At 37.4% G+C, this 24,079-nt stretch overlaps 1 protein-coding gene across 3 annotated transcripts in view; it reads right to left on the bottom strand.

Annotated features, from left to right (window-relative positions):
• Positions 1–24,079, bottom strand: part of TASP1 (taspase 1) — a 78,914-nt gene that overhangs the window by 6,830 nt on the left and 48,005 nt on the right. For 2 of the 3 annotated variants that reach the window (XM_071422317.1, XM_071422326.1), the window contains exons 11-13: positions 17,882–17,992; positions 8,588–8,698; positions 4,900–4,973 (exon numbers count right to left, since the gene is read on the bottom strand). In XM_071422317.1, the coding sequence (XP_071278418.1) occupies positions 4,900–4,973; positions 8,588–8,698; positions 17,882–17,992 (296 nt within the window). Of the gene's footprint in view, positions 1–529; positions 636–4,899; positions 4,974–8,587; positions 8,699–17,881; positions 17,993–24,079 lie in introns of all 3 variants that reach the window. The other variant, XR_011678484.1, reaches the window with a different exon arrangement.

Raw genomic sequence — 24,079 nt, 5'->3', positions numbered from 1 at the left:
CTGGGCTTTTTAAATTTGCTGTCTAAGTCATCCAGCTGTTAGAAGAACTAAAACCTATGAGTCTGAACTACTACTCAAAAATATTGCAACATTTACAGTAATTGCCAAAGTTTGCAGTATTTATAGAGATCATATAGCAGATTTATAAATACTAAGAAACATAGTGAGCTGATAAATGATTTCAAATACTTAAACAAAATAAATTACCGAAAGTGCATTTTGCTGGTATTGAGACTGGATCTTGCACTGGGAAAAAAAGGACTTTGATTTCAAATACCATTGAAAACAAAGTGAGGAATTACCTATCTTCAAGCAGAAAAGTCAGGCACCAGCAACTACTCTCAATCACCCTAACAAGACACTGCTCAGATTCAGGAAAAAGTAACTATCCCAGCCACTTACACTTTCTGCATACAGAATACTGCAGGGCTTGAGTAAACAAATACTCTGCAGACCCTGCCTGAGAATAAAGGGCTCCTGTCTGACTTTGCACAGATACACAACATGAAATCAAGGAAAGGCTGCCTACCCATAGCCAGAACCTTCAAGAGATGTCGTTGGTATGAGAACTTGCATTGCAGGCATGCACTGCACTCTCATTTGAGATTGAAGAATTTATTTTCCTTTGAAGCATCCTCCATTGAGCAAGCAGACATGGAACAAGAAGATATGAAGTCTTTGTAACCAGAAGAGTCAATTAACTTGTGCAACCTAACCATTACCACCCTTCCTTCCTGTTCCTCACTTTAATCTAAAATCACATTATGGGTGAATTGAGGAATTATTTCTTCCCACCCCAAATTACATGGCAGAGGGTCTGCAAGCCCTTTGTGCAAACTGACACTCAAATTGCTCTACCAAATGCTACATAAACTGTTAAGACCTAAAGTATTGCACATCATCCACGACAGTATGGACAGAGCTGCAAGAAGCAACACCTTAGAGTAGATCTACTTCCCCAGTGGTGACAACAAAAATGCATCAGCTGTTAGAACATAACCCAGTCAGTTCAGGAAAATATGAAATGACAACTGAACCCTGCAGAGTTATCAATGGGTCAGAGTTATCAATGTTAAAGAAGTCAGAGTTCTGGTAACAGGGTGACCTTTTTAGCTGATGCTATGAACAGTTGTTAGATCTATTATGGATCCGTAAGAACCCCTAGCATCTGGAAGGTTGTTCTGAAGACCAACTAGTACCTCATCTCAGAAAGAGAAGAAAATTTGGACTGAAAAAAGAAATAATTGCTTAAATTCATAGCAAGTAATTTATGAGTCAATAACACAATAACAAAAAAAAAAAATCTCCTCAGTTCATGCAGTTATTTAATCCCCCAGTCCTTCACTCTAGAAGTCATAACCTTTTGGATGCAGCAGTTACTGCTACAAGAGGAGCTGCGTGAATACAGAGGGAACCCACAACTTAGTATTTTCTATCTGCTTCTATGCATTCTCACAGCTGCAGCCAGAAACTTCTGCTGCAGCCCAGAATATTCCAACAGCCTCACAAATGGATAGAAAGAGTTGAGCATCAGCTACTGTGACAATTCTACCATCACAGAGGTGGCAATACAAGACCTCTGCTTCAAGAGATCTTGGGAAGCCCATTCATCTTGCAAAGAAGAAGGCTGATGTTGAAACAATCTGTCACTGTATTTTCTCAGGAAGGTTTGGTTCCAGAAACTCCTAAACCAGAGTGTCTCTGCCCCTTAGGCTCATGATAACTGAGGCTCCCAAGCACCAGCCTGGGTTAGGTGCAGCACCAGCTGGTGCAGGGTAGTTCAAGAAGAGCCAAAATGCTGAGATGAAAAGATTTGTCACATCCAACTTGCGACAAATGCTGGCACCAAGTGATTTTGAAGCTGCTTGTGTTGAGAAGGATGACAAGAAAAAAAGAAAGGCACAGTTGAAGCAGCTATGATCTGCTTTGATTAGCTGTTTGTGGCCTAAGAATCTGAGGGAAGCCACTGGGACATCCACTGTGCAGGTGCTGGAGATGACACTTCCAGAGTTATGAGCAGTGGAGGAGCTGAAATAGTTCCAGCATCCAGAAAGAGCTGATAGGACACACAAACAGAGGTGATTGTGTCAGCAATGAGGTGTGAACTTAGTTCATCTGGCAAGGCTGTGCAGGATTCTTAAAGCAACATTCAACTAAACACTTTAATCCAACAGGAAATGATGATGTTTCCAGGAAAAAAAAAAAAAAATCTGGACACCTTTCCAGAAAGTATGCTTCAAATCAAGCCATTATTAGTGCATAGCTCTTGCAGGCTCAGCCACTTGGTACTGGTGAGCCAACATTCAGGCAGTCTGACCTGAAGGGGAGTGGCCAGCTGCAGAACCCAGTCTTGCCTAAACAGGGAGCAAACAAAGCCCTGGTGCAAGGGTACTTCCAAAGCAGTGCTTGGAGAGCTCGTGCTGTAGAAGCCAGAAGCACCAGCAGGTCACACTGTACAAACCACTTCAAGTCTCTGATTCCACGTTTCTGTCCCACTCCTCTTTTAAGGAGTTGCTGACAGATAACTGTGCTCTATGTCTTGAGCACACCAGTGTCTGCAGGTGAGCTGCACCTACCCTGTGTTTGCCTTGTAAGAAGGACATTCTGCACCTCCACAGTTTCCAGCTGGTGTTCAGAACCACCATTTGTTAGTTCCTATTATGAATTGCACTAACCTCCCATGCCTAAAGAATCACACTAAGATAGTAAAGCAGGCTCCTTTTCTCTTTATATGATTCTAATATTAGTCTAGTAAAAAACTGAACCAGTTCAAAATCAGGCACTGTGACAACCCCTCAGTTTAAGAACAAAACTCAAGTCCTAGACTGAGGAAAGAAATAAAACCTGAAGGTCTTCACCACCCCAGAAAAACAGGAAAGCAAATATTTCCTTACAAGCTGCTGCCTAATCATTTTGCTATGGTCCTCATAAACAAGTGATATTTTATACTTTTATGAACTCTTATCCCATTATTCTTTCATGGCAAGCACTCAAAATTAACTGTAGCAAAACAGTCACTCTATTAAAGAACAGAGATTTTTTTTTCACTTGCAATACATTGTGTTCTATTTCAAGCCCAGTTTTCCATCTATAACTTAGTCCTAGTTGTAGCAGAACAAAATTCCAGCTTTTATGACAGAAGACTTTTTTTGATCAATAGAAGTCAGCAGCAAAAGCGTTTGTGGTTTTTCTCTGGAAAGCATTTGTGGCCACAGACTCAAAGAAGGAAGAAAGGGAGGGGGATTAACTCTTCAGTGAAGGTCAAAAACATAATATAAAAGTGATCCAAGAAGAGCAGCTGTGTCTGTCAGCACAATCAGTATTACCAGCTGGAGAATTTACCAGCAGTATGAAAACAATGCACACCAGATGTCAAATGTTGCAACTGTGAGTAGGAAAGCAACTCTGGGCATGGCACTGTCATGTTAATACTCATTGCCAGACAGATTTCATATTTAGCATTTATTTATTAATTAGACACTACCAGGAAGAAACAATAACATTTTGAGCTTCAGAGTGTAAGTCAGAGGCAGGTGTGCATACTGGAAACATTTAACATCTTTAATTCCCAGTTATTCTTTCACTGCAAACACAAGACAACAATTTTAAAGCTAACTAGCAAATACTAGAACATCTGTGGCTGAACTTGCTTTAGTTCCACTCAGTTCAATCTAAGCTTTTAACTTCAGTTTGGACTTTTTTTCAACTAAATCTGAAACAAACATTAAGAAAAGTAGTAAAACCACACTCTCATCCATGTATAGCTATCTGGAAAGAATTGCACCTAAGTTATTCAAAAGTGAAGCAAATACTTCACTTACACCTCTACCAGCACTTCCTTCATCAGCTGCTTGTTATCTTCCTTGTCTTTCTGGGGCATTCTTGTCTTTATTTTCTTGCACATTTTACATCTTAAAGATGAGCTTATCCCTTCCAGTGCTTGAAACAGTGTTATACCAGTTTTGCTGTGTAAAATATCTGATGCTGTTTTTCTTCTTTATATATGTGTATATATATATATGTATGTATATATATACATATAAATGTATGTATATATATATATACATATATATGTATGTATATATATATATATATATATATACACACAGATATATATTTATATGTATTTTTATATATATATATATATGTGGTTTGGTTTTTTTTTCTTGTGTTACCTTGGTCACATCCCTCTTTGCATGAATGTCTACAGAAACCATTACAGTCTCTGCTTGCAGCTTCTCCCATGTTCATTCCTGTTCTCCAAACATCTCTTCTAAATGCTCCAGTTGCTACACTACCCTTTTTCTCCCTTCCATGCTCTTTTCCTAAGAATGGATGGCTCATCCACTTAGTTAATCCCTACTGCTTGATCATGATGTGAAAGAATTTTCCAGTTTTCACTGTTAAATTCAAATTAAATGTAATATTTCTCTCATTAAAAATCAAGTACAAGGCCCCAAGAAACTGAAAACATGGATGGTAATGTTGGAATTATTTATCACAGAGGGTATTCTAGGAACTTGTTTGAAGTTTGTTTTATATCTTCCTTGATGGTGTAATTGCTTTATCCAAAGAAAGAGATGCCCACAGAAAAATATGGTACCAGCATAACTGAATCAAGATGAATAAAGTTATTTGAGTACAGAGGGAATGGACATGTGTTTGTGGCACCTTAATCTGACATGGAACATATGTTAGTATAGGGTTGTTAACTGCTGCAATTAAAAAAAGAAATTAGAAATGCCTAATCAATTGACACATTTAACTGCTTATGCAACCATTACTTCCTCTGTTCTCTTAGAGAAAGAAATTTCTTATCTATTTCATTATCATTAATTCAAATTCTCCTTAGCTTCTGCAGTAATCCAACTGTATTACAGCCTACTCCTCATGGCTTACCTTAGCTTTGCCATCCTGTGCAGACATGTATCCAACACACATGCTCTCTGTTGTATGGCTCCACAGAAATTCCACTAGAAAGGAAAATGCAAGAAGTTACAAAAAGGTCTTGGTTTAAAATACAAGATGCAATTTAACAAGACTGTGTCTTGAGGAACAAATATAGCAAGGATAAAAACCAAAAACTACTTACCAGAGCAATTAAATCTCAAAAGAAACAGCTATCAAACAAACAAGATTTTCCTGAATATTCACAGTCACACACTGCAGAACTATGAACCACAATGAGAATGTTACTTCAATGATATGGAGCCTCCAAGATGAGAAATGCATCAACTCCACCTGCAGTTAAAAACTGCCCCAACTTCTAAAGCAGTACACTTTTTCACCCATCATAAAAAGCTGACAGAACTTGTATTTGCCGTCCTTGAACCCAGCCAAAAGCATAAAGCCAAGTGACCTAGTATCAACAGGTAAAGGGGGATTTGTGGCTCAGCTGTTAGCCTGTATCCCAAGCAGGACACAGGCAAACAAGCAGAAATAGTCAAATCTGCAATATGGGAATTGAAGATATAGATCAGGCAGGAAAGACATCTGGTAAAAGCAAACTTATCCTGCAGAAAAAGGAGGAGAGATGTATGATGGAAACAGAGTAACATGCACAATAAGAAAGATTTCTGGCAAAATTAGAGGAAGTCTTGGATTCAGAAGTATGCTGAATTACAAGAGCAGATGCAAACACCCCCTTTCTTTGTGGAGAGTGTAAGGAGCACTAAAGGTGAGAGAGGAAAGAAAGATGAAGAAATCCTTAGCAAAGCACTCCCAGGTCTGATTACCTGGACTTCCAGCACCAGATAAACAACATCAGCTCCCTGGTACTGCACTCACAGCTAATTTAGGAAATCAGGGTTAGATACCCTAAAGCACTGCCATGCTTGCAGGGATAATGATTAAGAAAACTAATCACTGCTCACAAGTATTGTTAATGTCTGGTAATCCAGTAAGGTGCTGTGTAGCAGTCTGAATTGCTGCTAGCATAGTCCAGGGTAAAGAAGCAAAAAGGACCTGTCCTGAAGTCTGAAAGTGCTCAGATTTATCAGCTGTTTAACAGCCTGTTCCAGTAATCTTTAATTGCCTGATACATATGCAGGTATCTTTATGTACACAAACACACTCCTACTCAGCTGCAACACAAAATTCAGACAGCACATTATTCAAATGTTCAGCTCTCTCTCAGTGGAGCTTTATAAATTGCCACACTCTTTTCTTCCTGCTCTCTGTCATGGTCATTTTCCTTTGTATTCACAAAGTCCATAATTTGGAAGGGGGGAAAGAAAAAAAATAGCTGATCAGAATTTAAGGCATTTCACAGAATTTTGTGAAAGGCTTTAACAAAATGCACTGAGGCACAAATTCTTTCTCTGGATTATGGGAGGTGTCTTACATGAATTACACAAGATGCCTTGAACAGACATTTCCACAGATTTCTTTTTCACATACTGCAAAAAAGGCATCCCTGGATGTGTTTAAAACCTTTCCTCATGTTCCTTTAGGATGAAGGTCACAGCCTGCTGAGCACACTTATCCTTTGAACCACATCTCCTTGCATAGCAATTAAACCAGAGCAGGAGATCAAATGTTAGATGATCCCAGCAAGACTTGAAGATTCTGACAGATGTGCAGATATCATCATAAAAGAAAAAGGAACTTGATGGAGGTGTGTGCTCTGCTCCCCCAGAACAGATTTGTGACTGATACCACCAAAGGTGAATCAAAAGCTTCCACAGAGTGAAACATATCCAGCACAATCAGGGTGTGTTGGAGGGGCCCAACCTCTCCACGGCACCCCAAAGGCTCCATTCCCAGTGAAAGCATTTTTTTAAGACAAATTTAAAATTTGTCTTTAAATTTAATAAATTTCAATTTAATTAATTTTAATTTAATTTAATATAAATTTAATTTATTTTAAATTTAATTCCCATCTTTCAATTTTGAGAAGTTGGGAAACGGTTTAGAACAAATACCCTCAAAGTATTATATATTTGCCTTTGAAAACTACCAAAAGTAGCCTGTACTAGCACAAACCTTAGTTATTGTTAGCCATTAAAGGTAGTGAACTATAAAGAAAATTCTAAATTACATGTGAAATATCTTCAGATAAGTATATTTTCAACCATTTCACAAGTCACTTCCTTGCCATTTGTTTCAATATTAGAAAGAAAGAAAAAAGATGATCCCTGTAACAAAGACATGAGTGCTCTTTATTCTATACATGAAGTTTTTCAGTATTAACCAACTTATTTTCAGTCCAAACAAAACAAATACTACATATGTTTAATTGTGTATTATCTCTGCATTCATTATAAGGTAGGAAATTTCCATGGTCCAGAAAAAGTACTGTGTTACAATTAATCTCTGTTAGTTCAGTGGAAAGAAAACCAAAAATCAATGGACAAATAGTCTTTACTTTTGATGTACAATATATGGGGATTTTATAGATTAATTTTTGAGGGGAAAATGCCAAATCTTCATTAATAGAATATGTTCTCTTACATGAATGATAACCATTACATGAATATAAAAAATTCTCTCACTTCCAAATCTCAGGAATTGAAGGTTACATTGATCTTGTTTGTTCTTACTTAATCAGACTTGTGTTTTCATTTTCTTAACTCTTTTTTTAAGGATAGAATTTATGTTGCAGGATGCTGTTGCACTAGATAATGTCACAAATGGGTAAATAATAATAAAGCAGAGTATTATATAAAGGAAAAACACTTTAACTCTGGTAACTTAGGTCAATGTGACCCAATAAATATGCACATAGTTGCACATCTGAGGAAAGGAGATGGCACAAGTGTCATCCTGAAGTAATTCATATGCCCCCAATCCCAAATTCCTTCCCTTAGAGAGACCTTACTGTCTCAGGGTTGTATTTCCACCCTGTTCTGCTCATATCTACAGCCTTCAGTTCCCATCTGTTCCTCCCACACAAACCACAGGACAGTTTTCCATAATACACTTTTCTGCCATAAAGCAGCAAGAGAGGGATTGTGCTTCCAGGACAGAAACAGGGATGCAAAGCCCTTTTGGAGCCAGACAGCTACTGGGAGAGGCAAAGTCCAGGTGATTTCAGTATGAGCAGCAGAAAGTTCTGTTTGGTGCAAATGCAAATAGTAACTGTGACTTATCTAAACTGATTTTCCTGGCAATTACCAAGAATAAACAACCATAAACAATTTTCCTTACAAATTTTCAGTGCATTCTCCAAATTCACACATTTCCTTATACAAAAAGGAGGATTAAAGAACTTTTTAGAAATCATTTTTCAAAAATAAGCTACTGAGAAGCAGCAAACAGCTACATGCATTACTCCCAGCTCTAAATGCAATTTTTCCTATGAGGAACACATCCCACCTCGCCACAAGCAACTATTGTATCTATGCCATAGGTTTAGAAGGATCCCACACAATCCTCTGAATGGCAATTCTGCTTAGAAATAATGAGTCAGAAAGCATGCTCTTTTCTGGAATTTTGTTAATATTAGTCTTGTTTGTTCCCTATTTCACCTTCTAGATTTTTCTTATTTCAATGCCAATTCCATTTTGTTTTCTCTGTGGCTTTCAAACACGCACAGAGATTTCACTTCAGCCTTCATTTTAAATTAAAATGAGGAAGAATTCCTTACCTAGTAAAGTTGGCTTTTCCTGTGAGGATTCAGGCTCTGCTGAACACCTGCAGGAGCGGAGAACAATCACACCTCCCAGTACACCATCTTCATTGGCTAGGAAAGGTGAACCTGGACAAAATCATTGGGGAGAATTACTTGCAATAGGAATACTTTCTTGGGCATTTTTTTTTAATTTGACTTTCTGCCTTTTCCCTTTAATCTTGTCACTAAGGGTTGAAAAGACTGACAGATCAAACAGTGCTTTTACAAAAGCATGGGTTCTTTTTCCTAGTGTTTCAAAGGAATAATTTTCTGGAATGTTAATCTACTAATTCACCAGCAATCAAAAAAATGAAGAGCTACATGGAATAAAACAAAAACATTAAAAATTATATTTATGAGTGCAAACCTCAAATGTAATTTGGATGGATCAAGGAAAATATAATAATGAAAAACAAAGTGTCAAGTTGAAAAAAAGTTGTGACTCAATATTTAGCTCTTTCTGTTCTATAGATTATATAAAGACATACCTAAAAAATCAAGCAAATTTAGGTCATTTTTACAGTTTATTCATTTTTGCCAATTTGAAGTCCTTTGTACAGAGGCATCATGCAGCTGCTGTACTGTTTGCCTTGCTGTTTGATGAATATTAACAGAAAAGCCTGAGCACATCCTTTTTACAGTGGCTCCTGTCTTGTTAATTTAAGACAGGATACAAAAGTCTTCTATCAGAAGCTGGAAAAGCTTTAAAGATAGCTGAACCAAGCCTAGTATTTTTTCTCTGGTATGCAATTTGAAATAAGATTCCTATTGCTTTAAATGTGGAAACAATGGTATAATTCATGTACAGTTTAAAATGTCTTAAGCCACAAAATTAATGAAGTTCTTACTTCATTAATTAGGCCCCATCCTGGTTACACATCTGCACTATAGTGTCATTTAAAATTGAACATACAATTGCAACAGCCATTTAATGTAATTCTTTTCAATTCTTTCTTTTAAATAAATTAGTGAACAGGCACTGTAATTTGCCAGCCACTAGAACTTTAGAGCAGAGCTATTCATTAGCCTCCTTTAACTTGCCGACAACTATTTGTATGATTAAAATTTCTCCTTTAATGCAAATAACAACAAAACTGCCCAATAAAAAACAACTTAGAGCATTACCATAAGGAAAACTAAAAGCTTTATTGTGTTTTCTCTAAACATTAGAGCAGCCACCTTGAAAAATGATGCAAGGTGGCCACTGTAATAGAAGCCCACATTGCAGGAAAATAATAAATGCAGTGTGCTTAATAAACAGTAGTATCTTAGTTAATCTAATGCAAACAGATTATTATCTTTAAAGTGCCACTTGCTTTGTGAAAGAACTGTTACTAGTTACACCTAGAAATACACCTCCTGTATTACTCACTGACTGTGACCAAGTCCCTGTGAAACAAGAATCCAGCCCATGATAAGGTAGTAGATAAAACAGGAAAATATGTTTGGTTAAAATAGAAACACAAAGCTTGGAAAGTTGTGAAGAGTTTTACCACCCAAGTCAAAATGAGGCACTTCAAAGACAATGCCCCTACCTGAACTTGGTCTGCAGACCTCATCTTACACTAAACTGCACAAATGATTTAGGCTCTAAGCCATGGTGAAAAGTCCAAGCTCCCTAAGTTGTGGTGAAAAGTCATTGCAAAGAGACAGAAAAAGCTCAGTTTTTTTTTTTAATAAGCAGTTTCTCCTTCCCTTTCAAGAACTGTGAAAGATTCTTCCGAGGTTCTAGTGAAAAATATTAATTATTTCTTTAATTAGAATGGTTAAAAATGTTCTAATTCATCAGAAGACAGCCAGCAAACAGCATTCACAGCAGACAGTGTGTTCAAGGGCACAGTATAACACTGGGACTGTATGAGTGCACATAATACCAGACAGCAACTACTGATTATGGTTTATAGAGTTGGTTCCACTGAAGTCTTGTTCTAGAAATGCTTCCATTAGTTTAATCACTTATTTTAGGGATTTTATTTCTCCCACACTCTGAAAAAAAGAGATGAAAGGGAAGTCTGTAAATAAGCTAATTATATATTTCATCATTTTCCCAGTATTTTTGTCAAATGTGCCGTCATGACTGACCGAACTGTCAGCAATCTGAGTAACTTTTACATGGTCTTTTGAAATTTCACAAGGCTTAGCAGTATATTTCTATCATTGTAGAGGCTCTGCAGCAGAACAGTAACACTGCATTTCCATCAAAAAACTTCAATTTTTACAGGGATTTCTTTGCAAGAACAAAATATTCATCTTCAGTGAAACACAGAATAAAAGAAAAACAATCACTCAAAGCAAGTGGTTTTTTTTGAAAAAGGGTGTAAATAAGTAATTTTAAATTTGAGCTTCAAGCACATAAGACAAAGTCTTCAGCTTACAACTTCATCCAAAAAGATGCTCAACCCCTACATGAACAACTGAGAGCCCCAATTCTGTCAGCATAAATGGCATTTATTTATTGACATTAAACATGGTGTCCATTACACTGCCCTAAGTACGTACACAATTGTTTTCTGAACAAATTACTTCCTTCAATGATTATGCACCATGGAGGCTTTATTAGCAGTTCACAAAACTCAAAGGCTTTGAAGACCATTCAAAAGTTGGAAAACTGACTGTGTTAATTCAGCCTTTGCTGAAGTACACTGCCACCCTACTGCAACTGGAAAACTCCAGAAGAGGATTAACTTAACAGCAGTGCACCTGATAAAAGTGTGATAAAAGTCTTAATTTCAGCACCCATAAAACACAACAGATGGGCAAGACACTGACTTCTTCAAGAATGACACAGGTTGGGCCTTTGGACTAAGAAGAAATGTTGGTTATGCCACATGGAACCAGGTCACACTGCACTAACTTTGTAACAGTTCTACTGGTGTGAGATGAATAAAATTCCTTAAAGTGACTTTTAGCAGGTAATTTGAATGAAACATTGAACCAAATGTCCTTAAAAAATTGTGTTATGCAAACAAAGCAAGGATGATGGGAGACATTATCCCTCCTACACACAACAACATAGCCTTGCTTGCCCTTTTGATCTTCTGCACCATTTCACCATCACCTGCAGAATGAGCATTATTCTGGCATGGTGGGAGAAGTCTGAAAGAGAACATCCCTCTTGTCTCCATCTCCAAACACAAGCAGCAAATGACAACACAGTCACTTGCACTACTACCCTGCAAAGATTCATGATCTTCCCACCCACGGCCACCCTGCCTCCCTGTTGCTGGTGAAGGCCTCCATTCCCAGACACATCAGAAGCAAATTGAGTGACTCCACCCTCTCCCATCCCAGATGCCTTCAGCAGCAAGTTCAGCTAAATCATCTCAGTGGAAAATCAGCAACAATACAGTTTATGTCTCCAATTCACTGCCTAAGTTGTGGAGAATCAACCTCTAAGAAGTGTCAAAAACGAGTTGCCTACACTAATAATATTACAATATTCTATGTTACAGTAAATTCAAGCTGTTTCTCTGCTCTTAAAAATCAGACCCTAAGCCAAATTAAATACATGCTGAAAAGCATATTGTTTAAAAGTTACTTATTTTTCAATTCAAGTAATTTTTCAAAAATGTTAAAAGAGGGATTCAAATATAATACTTTTTTCAAACAAGGATCTTTCTAGATATGTGGACCTACTGATGATAATTATAATTATGCTAAAGAGTGTATTTTAACAAACTAGACAGTGCAAGTGAGTGGGTCTACAGTAAGCAAAATTCCAGACAGCTGAATGCTATGCACTCATCACTGAATCTGTAAAAATAATTGTACAAAAGCAGTATTATACTTTATTTCTGAAGAGAATCCATGTATCATGCACACAAGTTAATTTGACTGTTCTCAAAACACTGTGAATTCAAAGGTTAGGAACACATTTCATTAATTTAGTTCTAAAGTCATTTTGTTACAGCCAACCCATTGAGAAAAAGAACAAAAGAGCAGACTTTTGTAAAAAATAACAATATAGGTAATGACTTTTTTCTATACACATTTAATTAGTATTTCAAGGGGAGGAGAAAAAGTGGAACTAAAATACTGCCATGTATATTAAAGGCACAATGGTTTCTCATTAGAAAGAAAAAGTGATCTGGCTCCCTCCTCCTACAGCATTTTTGCTCTCTCTGTACTTTTCAGAAAAATAGGTTTTCCTGTACAAATTCAAAATTTAGTTAAAACATGCCTAATACCCAAAAATACTGTTTTCCACTGCAATAAAACAGAATTGCTGGATAAATGTTTGATCTAATAACTTGCTAATGACAAAATTACAAAAACCTGGGACTTTAAATACCATTTTAAGTCTCATGAAGCCCAGTGTTCCTTTCCCAGTTACACTGGCAGGACCACTGAGCAATGTGGGATGAAAGATCCAAAGTAAAATTCCAACTGCAGCATTAACTAATAATGTTAGCACTGACTGGCCACACCAGAGAAAAGGGGTAAGACAAAACCAAACAAACCCCATATTTCATTAGTTTTGGTCAAATCCTTACCTCCCCTAGTCACAAAAGTACATTTTACAAAACACATTTCTCTCCTTCAAAGTTCAACTACTCTGTTATTACTATGTGACATACAGAAAGCATCACTACATTTTTATTTATGTATTTTGTATGTTAATAATCTGTAGCAATGGTCTCTCAAAAACAAGCAAGCAGGTCATCACAGCTACTCCACATTCCCTGATCCCATCAAGTTCTGCAAGAGCAGCCAGAGCTGAACATCACAACTCAGGTTCAGCTGCTGATCAGGGACAGAACTGAGAGTTTTGCAAGTGTTAAAGCAAATAATGGCCTCAGCATTCAGCCTTGCTCTGGAGGAGCTACAGTTACAGGTGAAGAACACTTTGTCTTTGGCATCTTTTGTAAATTAAAGCTCTCCTGTGATGAAGATTGGTCTCTCCAGACCATGGGAATGAAGTTGTTCACTTCTGATCCTGTGCCTTTTTTCCCCATTTGTAGTTACTGCACAGAACCATCCTAGCACAGATTCAACACCAAGCTGTAAATGAAGTGTTTTATTTACACTTACTGAGCTGAAGGATGAACCAGCTGCTCATCAGATGTTCTACATTCACACTCTTCCATAGCAGAGAAACCATTACCAGCTTCATTGTTTACATCAGCTTTCAAAGGCTCAGAACTTGGTGGTGCAACCAATTAAGTGCTTCAGCATCCCCCAGTTTGAACAGAGGGCAGTTAAACAATTCTAAACCTTCTTGTGCACTGTGTGAGTGAAATTCTGACTTTTTCAGATCAACAGTTACAGATCACCTTGGCCACTGGACTGTCAGCTTGTGCACAGTGTGGTGGAAGTGAAGCTGTTTGCCACTCTGCTTCTGCTATGTATCCCACTAAACTCCAAATATAATAAGCACTAAATGAAGCCTGCTTTCAATTTCATGCACCATTATTTGGTGAATGCTTAGGCAGAAGCTGTCTCAAGTCATTATACATTAGGTCACAACATCTATGTTGAATTTTTAAAGGAGCTGCAAGAGAAAACACCTGCACTTTAAAACTTTACAGGTAAGATTTTAAGAAATGAAATAACTGAGGATACTACAGACCAATAAAATCCCAATGCTTTTGGCATGGAGAAGCATAGGGAGGACCTATACAAATCCTTGTGGAACATCACCATGTTGTGTTTATTCAGGATCACTTCATTCTCCTCTGAAATCCTTTTCTCTGTGTCATGGAGAAGCATAATAATGCTTCCATTGTTTGTTTCCTCTGCTAGAAAACCACAAAGGATACTACAAAGCTTAGAGTGATGCAGCACCAAAGGAAACTCTAATGTACTACAAAGTAACTACAACACTGTGCAATGCCAGTCATAGTCTTGTTACTGTTGAAGTATGAGGCTTTTTCCTCCCCAGCAAGCACAACTAATAATCAGGAAATTAATTTTCTGTCATTCTTAGCTGTCCAAAGTCTTGCTCAGAAGAGAGGATTTTGACACTACATTTCTAGAAGAGAAAGTGTCAGCATTATTCTTCTGCTATTACCTTGCTGCAGACTTGGTTCAACTGAAGTGCAGTTTAAAAATGCAAGAATAGAGAAACAGATCTCTGCTAAGGAAAGAACAAATATCACATTCCAACTATGTCTTTCAGCTCATTATTCTCTAATACTTCATAAGAAGTTCTAAAGCACCATTGGTAATGCTGCCACTGTTAAAAGCCCAGATTTCCAGCCAATGAGATGACACAAATATTTACTCTAAGTCTACATTAGAGTCTACAAACACAAACTTGGCTGCATTTGAAAGGAATGATGAGTAACAAAATCCTCCCTTCTTCTGTCTGGAAGGTACTTGTGTTTACAGAACACCATTCTTTAACTGTGAACCAAGCCTTCTGCACTCTTTGACTAAAGATATGGCGCCCATTCCATTTACAAAAAGTCTCTATTTCATTTCTCTCACCTCTGATTCAACCAGCAGTTGCACATTCTCCACAGTAAGCTGGCTCTGAGAAAGGATGAGAGAAGCACATCTGACATGAGTTTGCTCATCACCTGCTGTTTAAACAGCACTCACTGTCTAAGCCAGGCATTCCCTAGCTGGAAGGATTCCCAGGACTCTGCAGAGACTCAGAGTCCTGTAAACAGGAAGCACCAATCTGATGGCAACTGCCAAAATCAGCTGTTCATCCCTGTGATACAACTAACACACATTTTGACTTCTGATAAAACATTCTAGCTCAGCTTTGTTAAAGGCTGGGGTTTTTTTTCCCCAATGCCTTGGTCCATTATAATTCTGGTGACATTTTGACAAGACCACAAAGCAGGGCTCTAAGGAAGGCAAGGGAAGCATCCATGCCATCAGCAAGGAGTCTATTGCCCCATTTTATCCTCATGTTTCACTGTAAGAAATTCTGCACCCTACCACACATCCTGCGCTATCAACTAGCACAGAAAAAGCCACAGCAAAAAACCTATTTAGTATAAACCTACTGGTTTTAAGTGTAATGCATGTTTTTAACTGTTTCACTGTATTTGCCACATGTAACCTTGCATTCCATCTCCAGAATTGCCAAGATGACAGAAATTTCTCTACCAGCTACAAACTCAATACTATGTCACATGTAACCAGCAAGATGTAGCTGGATTTTGATGTTTTCCTCCATCAGTCCTCATTCACAGGACAGCAGAGCACAAACTAGATTTTATGTTTTCTAATCCAAGCACTTCACCTACACAAAAAACAAAGGTGGAAGTATCTTTTTTTCCCATATCAGCACTGCCCAGAGTATAACTGAGATACTACTGAGTATAACTGAGCATACTACACAGTCCTGCTGTCAGGCAGCAGAAATTTGCAGTGTTAAGTTTCTGAAAATACAAGCCAGACCTGTCCTGATTTAAAACTTTAAGAAGGAATTACAAAGCATTTATATAAATGTTATATAAACTTTTTTTTTTTTCAAATTTTCTTTTCATGAAGAGCATTAATTTAATCCTGTCTCTCACTCTTTTCACTTTCTGCTGTTTAGCTGGGTTTAGTGTTTTCCCAAGGCAGTAACACACCACACTGATATCCTGGTACCTCTGTCTGTGCAGCTCCTCTTTTCTCTACAATTGGTAGTTCAGGTGTAATAAATTCTTCAGCAATATTTAATAGGCTCTTATCTCCAACAGAAACATTTTCACATTTCCACTAAAGAACACAATGCATACATCACATAGGAGCCAGTTAACATTTTATATGCAAAGCGGTGGCAAAATACATTTGCTTTAAACAGCAAAATGAGAATTGTGTTTTTTGCTAACCATTACCAAACTTAACAAGAAAACCCAGAACACTCAAAGCAACTCAAAGAAGGCACCTTGAACTAAAACAATTTAAATTTTGGGCTTTTATCAGCCAGTCTCTATGAATTCCTTCATCAGTAGCTTTCCATCTTGTATGTGTACATGCATTAATATGAAATTGCAGAAGGCCACATACAATTTGGGCTTGCTTTTAGCACTCTTAGAACAAACAGTAGAATAAATTTTAAGAGCATGGACTAAAATTTGACTTTCCTAACGTTAGGCCACTTCCATACAACATCTGCAAAGCAGGTGACAAATTAGCAAAGCTATCACAAGCATCCTTCCTAAAGGCTTCTTTTGGGTACACAAACTCCTAATTTTGTGCCACTATGCACTGGAATGAGTGATTATATAAATAATTATTTATTTAAATTTTATTATTTAAATATAAAAAGCTACATTTCTTCTGCTTGGATCTTTTTGGGGAACACAGAGTGTTCTGCACTCTTACAATACCTAGAAGTGACCACAGTACAGCAGCAGATTATCAAGTGCAGTCTCCAATGCAAAGGTGACTTCCCTTCAAACAGTCAAATGTCAGAAGCAGAATCTAACCTGGATTCAACACTAGAAAAGAAATCAAGAAGCTGCAATGCACTGCTTGCCAAGACCAAGTGCATTAGTCCCTGGGACCCCAAAAGGTGTGTGTACATGCCCCTCTTTCAGGTCTAATTAAAGTATCACACAACAAGCTTTGGCAGCTGTACAGTGTACAAGTATTATGTTGTCCATAAGAAATTTTCAAGATGAAAATTGTCTGTGGATTCTAAAGCTTGAAAAATTTTGAGGGGTTATAAAAACACTGCAAGTCAACATATACACCAGAAGCTTCACTGGAATTTTCAAAAGGGCAAGATTTTATGGTTATTTTAAAAATCCACTTTCATATTTTGCTTATGATTTGAGGAAAGAAAAAAAGATATATATTTATAAGAAATTGAAAATATATTACACAATTCTCTTAAATCAAATAAAAATTGTTTTTTTAACAAAATATATTTCACTTTTCCAAGATATTAATTTTATTATGTAAATAGCAAACCAGAATCTGTCTGTGCAAAGCATTTAATTAAAACAAGAAATGGTTTTGAGGTCTACTATTTTTAAAAGGGTTAAACATGTTGAATAATTTTACTAATACTCCTAACTCATCAATTCTAAAATATGCAATTGTACACCACAGCCCATGATTCAGACAGGAAATTCTTTCTTCAAACCTCTCCGGGTATTCTATGACTCACATAACAATTGAGGTATTTCCAAGGGTTTTCCTTTAAATATCCTAATATATTCTTCTGTAGTTTAACATTTTTCAGATGTAACACAAGACTAAATCTGAAGCCAACTGCAACACAAGGCTTCAAGAGCAATCACAAGAATAAATATCTCTGATAGAGTTACTTGCATTTTCAAGTAACTTGCATTTAGGCAATTTGGGCCATATACTTACCAATAAACTTGTTTTGCATAGTCTCTAGGAGAGCTTGGTGGGCATCCTCTGTTTGCAAAGCACATGAACATTCTCTGGCCAGTATGGTCCTGACAAGGTGCTCTCCACAACCTAAAGAAATATCAAGATTAGTCAAAATACAGATATCACTTTGAAGAAACCCAGTCATTAATTTATATCATCACATTCATTTGGCTGTGATGATGCAAAATAATGACTCTTCCTTCACAGTGATGCAAATCACAAGTTTCTGCCACACATTTTTATCTTCTAAAAAGGTTGACATGAAGTCACGCAAAAATTCAAGTAAGTCAGTGGTTTTCTCACAACTTTCCTAAAATTTTAACTCCACAAAGTCATAAACTAAACAAAAATTAAACAAAAATTACAGAAAGAAGAAACAGCAACAGTGTCTCTGACTTAGCATCTCTACCCAGATAGAATCCTCTTACTAATCATTCTCCTGGGAATGATCCTTGCATACAACTCTCCAAACCAAGAACAACTTCAGTGACACAGAAACTCCTTTTGCATGACAGAATATTCTACTTAGTCCATCTGATTCAGCCTTTTTCAACAAAGGAATACAAGAATTCAGCCACGCTTTTTTGCCAAAGTGGCTGGTCACTGGACTCCTAATACAGATTCCTGTAATTTTTAAAGGTTTGTCCTTAAGAAATTAAAAAGCTTCTGCAAACAATCATTTATTGCCTCAGTGTTTTATGTACCTGTCCCCTGAAACCTATTTTTGGTGAAGACAAGCAGGTCATTACTGCTACTCTTGTTCTGTAGGAACACTTTCACACCTGCTATTTTTTCTCCTACACCCTTTTCCCTTCCTGTACTGTGCTTTGGGACATACAGCTGCAGCCAAATGGCACCATGGATGTTTACTGGGGCTGTTGGACAGAAAATTCACTGCTGATACCTTCTCCATATAGACCAAGGTCATGACACTACCTATGCCTCCTGTTTGTTGACATTTTTCATTAATGGCAGGGAAACAGACAAAGCAGCCAGAAGAGGTTTAACCAAGAGCCAGGTGAACTGTGTTATCCAGTTAGGAAAGAAAAAAACACAACTAACACAGAGTTGTGAAGTAACAATGATCTCAAATTATCTAAATCTAAGTGACTACATTTTGATCAGATTTGTAACTTATCGGGACCAAAAACTGCATTAGACACCAGAATATACAGAGAGAAGTCAGACACAGTCCATTCACAATTATATATAAATATTTTTAGCATATTTCTCATTTAATTCAACAAGATGATGCAAGCACTAGAATCATAAAAAAAATCTGCTATAATACAGTTGGACTTATTAGCTCAGGTACAGAACTACATAAATACACCTACACAGCCTCCAGAAACAAATTTATGGCTGGAAACAATTTAGTTGCTTCCAAGTGGCAGGGAGCTGGAGCTGGTAAGACATCAGACCTAGGCTGGCTTCAGACAAAGGCAGCTCAGTCTCCACGGGTAACTCACACTTTACTGGAAGCACTAACAAGCCCAGAACAGAGACACTGGCTGAAGCCAGCCTAGATGTGGCATAAAGAAAAATTGAATAATTAAACCCAACCCAAAGTGGCTCCAGAGCAGCCAGCTGAGTCTCTCATCCCTGTGCATATGCTGAGTTTAGAGCACTGACTGCTGTGGGTACAGCAGGGCACAAACACGTTGGCAGGTCTGGCACTGTGTGTTGCAGTGACTCACAGACTGGTTTCTAGTTCTTTTCATCATTTTAAACCCTAACATGGCAACCTACTCCAAGAATCTCCCTCTCTGGCTGCTTGACACACAATTATACCCTTCCCCTTAAATGCACAGTGAGTTTCCACTGTTCTTCAAAGATTGCTAGTACAGAAGGGAAAAAAAATTACCCCCCTCATTTTCAAGATTAAACAAAACCTCAAACCCCTTCCCCCCCAAAAAAACCCTCCAAAAAACAAAAAAAAAAAAGTAAATAAACACACACACAAACCAAACAAACAAAACCAAACAACACCCTCTGGAACACTATGGATGCATTAGATGATTAGATGTCAGAAAATCAGCCCAGAGACCAGATTGCTGAAAAATTGTGTGCACATGTCCCAAAATCCTGCTATGTTCAATCTTCACAAAAATACCTTGGTCTTCAGTTATGTGTCCCTGCTAATGGGAAGTGTCTCCTGATTAATGCAATTCAGCTAAACTGAGTTGTTTGAAGTGGGACACTTTGGCATTGAATCTACATACAACTGGCACAAGAGAAACACAAAAAATGCTTTGTATAGCAAACAGACTGAGTAAAATCCAGTTACAAATTTAGAGGAAAATGAAAGAGCCAAAATACTACAACAATTACACAGCCAAGGGAAGTTGTTCTTGAAAGCACAAGGGAGAAAGTGTTTTCATTGAGACTGACAAGTTCTCAAGTTAATGAGAGAGGTGTCCTGGTTAGGGGATAATCTTCAAGAGCTCATGCAATACAGCCATCTCAGCATCTGCTCACAGAAGGGTCTGTCTGTTCATTTGCCTCATTATACCCACACTCTGAAGCTTCTGTCCACAATAGAACTGTGAGTTATCTACTATTTATTTACAAGTGATGGATGAAGAACAGGAAAAAATCCCCACAAGATGCATTCTATCCATAGATCACAATATGGACATCACTCTTTTAAAACTGGGAAACTTTAATCACTATGAAGTTTTGCTATAAAGAATAAAAATAAAATTAAACAGGCAGTTGCTCTGGAAAAACCTGAGAAAGCTGGTTTTTTTCTTGAAAAAACCTGTTAGTACCTTTGAAATATAACATGTAACACCTTTAAATATAACTATATAAATAAGAAGCAGGAGACTTAAAAGAGGAATCAAACAAATGAGACACAGAACTCAGAGTGAGCCTATATATCTTCAGTGCATCAAGTAATAAAACCAGATGTTACTACTTCACAATTTTCAAGTATTTCCTAAATTGGAATTAAAAAAACCAACAATGGCCATTTTTTAGCATGACGTATAATGTTATTTCCCCCCCAGGAGAATGACTTTATTGAAGAGTTCCCATAACATCAAGTCTCCTCCAAAAAAAATTCAGAGAGAGAAAACTTAATATGGGTTAAGAACAGCTGCAGCCCACATCCCCATCCAGGATCAACCACAAGGAAAGCAGCTTTGAAATTCTACTAACACATCACACATCTCTACATCCCCACAGACAAAGTCATTTCTTTTTGTCATATTTATGTCAACCTATAAGGCAACAAACTTACAGCCTGCTGCTGGCAGTGTATGTAAAAATCTTTCAGCACATCACTTGCTGGCAGTCTGCAGGGACAGATAACTAAGGAAAACAATTTCCCCATTTGCAAAAGAAAAATTTGTTACTGTAGTTTTTGATGTAGGAACATCTATTTTTGAAGAAGGAGAAAAAAAAATCTAAGTAGTGTGTCACATACTTTGACCAGATACAGGCTAAGAAAAAGAATTGCACTTTCTATTATCCAAACCAAACTTCTTGCAAATTTAGCAGATCTGTATGTCTGTATAGCCTCAAACTGGGGACACACTGTAGATAATACTAGGATTAGGCACAAAATGCATACATTACCAGAGCAATCACAACTGATTTGTAACTTACAATATGAAGTTGTGGGTTCAAATTTATAGTTCCAGTCACTTTAGTCTAACCACCAGCATTAGCCAACTTCCAAAAAAGTTGTAGTAACATGACTCGAGAGAGCAACTCCAGTGAAAGCTACTTAAACTCATTTCCAAATCATGCACACAAGTTGATGAAAATGTAAATCTGATTAATGTGCTTAACTATCTCCCATTACACTACATTTAACTGCAAGTGTTAATACATTTGGCATTTATTTCACTGAATAGTACTACCAAGTACAACCAAACCAAGAGGGACTCCCACTAAGAATTTTCCAATTCTACATTAAAGTCTCAAATACATTTGTTTTAGTAACTTTCCTGTAAACAGAGTTAAAATCATTTTATTATCCTTTCCTAGTTATGATGATGACTTCTTCAGTATCCTGAAGCTCATTATATTTCAGAGATGGATATTTTGCAATGACAGACAAATGCTTCCCTAAGATTTCACACATGAGTGACTCAAATGCAGATGACTAGCTGGAAAAATTTACTGGGTTAAATTACAGCTTCACATTGAAATAACTTTCATATAGTAAACCAATTACTTTCCTAACACAGTAATATTCTGCAAACACCATGTTGCCTACTTGTAACTCCTCTGCTGACAAAAAAACTCCTGTTGGAACTGCTGTTGTCCATGTTTGCAGGGCTAAGTACAATTAACTGCCTTCCTCTAGGATTGCTTCTGGCAAAGGCAAAAACACTTCTACAGAAAACAGAGAGTTTATTGAGACTATTTTGATAAATCATGCCTGACAAATTTGGTGACCTCCTACAATGAGGTTACAGCATTACTATGAGGGTGGTGAGATACTGGAACTGGTTGCCCAGGAAGTTCTGAATGTGCCATCCCTGGAAGTGTTCATGGCCAAGCTGGAAGGAGCTCTGAGGAATCAGTTCTAGTGGAAGGTGTTCCTGCCCACTGCAGGAACTTTAAAGTCTGATCTTTAAGGTCCTTCCCAACCCAAACCACTTGAAGATCCTACAAAAAAGAAACAGAAACAGACAGATATTTTGATGCAAGTTTCTAGCCTCCTAGATTAAGGGGAGAGAATATACAGATTCCTAAGTGCTCCAGGCATTGATGGCAACAGATTCCTATGACAAGGGAAGGAAAGAAGAATGAGGCTTAATAGCCACAACATCTTTATTTTGTAAACAAACTACAAACCCAAACGAAATTCCAAAAGATCTCAGAAAACCTGTCTTCAACCAGAAGCTTCTATTCCTGCCTGAAAATTACTTGAAGATTATCTACAAAATCCCTTGAAGATCGTACAGAAACACCAACACTGATTTTGAGAGACACATATCTTGGATTATGCCACAATACAGTTTTAATGCAGTGTTTCTTTCAAGTGCCAGGCAGACAAACAGTGAAACAGAACTGCCCTTTTCTGTGGCTATTGAAATGTGTGATTTCTGATAATAATACACTTTTACCTCCAATCCAAATACTCCTCATTGATTACTACAAGAATTGCACAAGAACAGTCTAGGAATCTACAATCTTTTTTTTTCATTGTCTCTTTTTCTTAAGCTATCCTACTATAATTTAGCTGTTCTGCATGTATCAGTAGTCCCCTCAAGTTACTACTTTAGCAGCAATTTGCTAGTTAGCCTATGCACAACTTCCATAACAACCATGTCTCTAGGGGGAAGAAGGTGTTGTGATGCTTTTGTTTTTATTTTTTTAAGATTGTTAACATCTTTAACTTTTAGGTATTATATTAGATACTATCTTACATTGCATACAATTCTGAAAAAAGGTAAGAAATCTAAGCTATAACTTTTAAATGTTAATCTTTCTGTACCAAAGAGTAACTAACATTCAATTCACAGCTTATACAAACTTAAACTTGCTACAGACTTGGATCTTTCATTTGAGCTTCATGCAAGAAAAGAAGGATTAAATCACTGGGTTTTTTTCCTCAGCATAGAGACTTCTCAAGAAGATTTCTAATGCTTGAAATAACCACAACAAGAGGAGAAAGAACCCAGCACAATATAAGCTGAACATCCCATCCAATGCGTGCTCTGCATCTTATAATGCTCCTCCGATGGAACCAAGATGGCAAAGGAAAGGAGCAGCATGTCAGAGAGAAATTGTTTTTCTGCTCCTTTTGATGGCAGATGCTTTCAAGTCAGGAAATTAGAAACAGGTGTGCCAGAGGGCACACACATACACACACACACACACACACACACACACACACACATCCATGCAGCACACTGAAAAACACGCGTTTTCAATTTTCAGACATGAAAGAGGCTCCTGTTGAATGGAAGGAGAAATGAAAATCGAGTTTGCTTTCTGTGAGCCACAAGCAGAGAGAGCTTGTGGAGCTTTGACAGGCTGCAGGAGCCTGTCTAGCTCTGAAACACACAGTACCTCAACACAAAGTGTTGGAACTTGTTTTAAAGGAGTACAGAATGGAAACTTGCATTACTCATGCACAGTCATGTACATGAGAATGGAAAAATTCATCTAGTTTACTCCACTGCCAAAGTATGACTCTTTGCTTTACAGAAG

This window comes from Agelaius tricolor, unplaced genomic scaffold, assembly GCF_023055355.1.
Source record: "Agelaius tricolor isolate 1412-34295 unplaced genomic scaffold, bAgeTri1.0.p SCAF_1, whole genome shotgun sequence".
Taxonomy (NCBI): domain Eukaryota; kingdom Metazoa; phylum Chordata; class Aves; order Passeriformes; family Icteridae; genus Agelaius; species Agelaius tricolor.
Note: the sequence above shows the minus strand (reverse complement) of the source record. Positions and strands in the feature narration are given on the sequence as shown.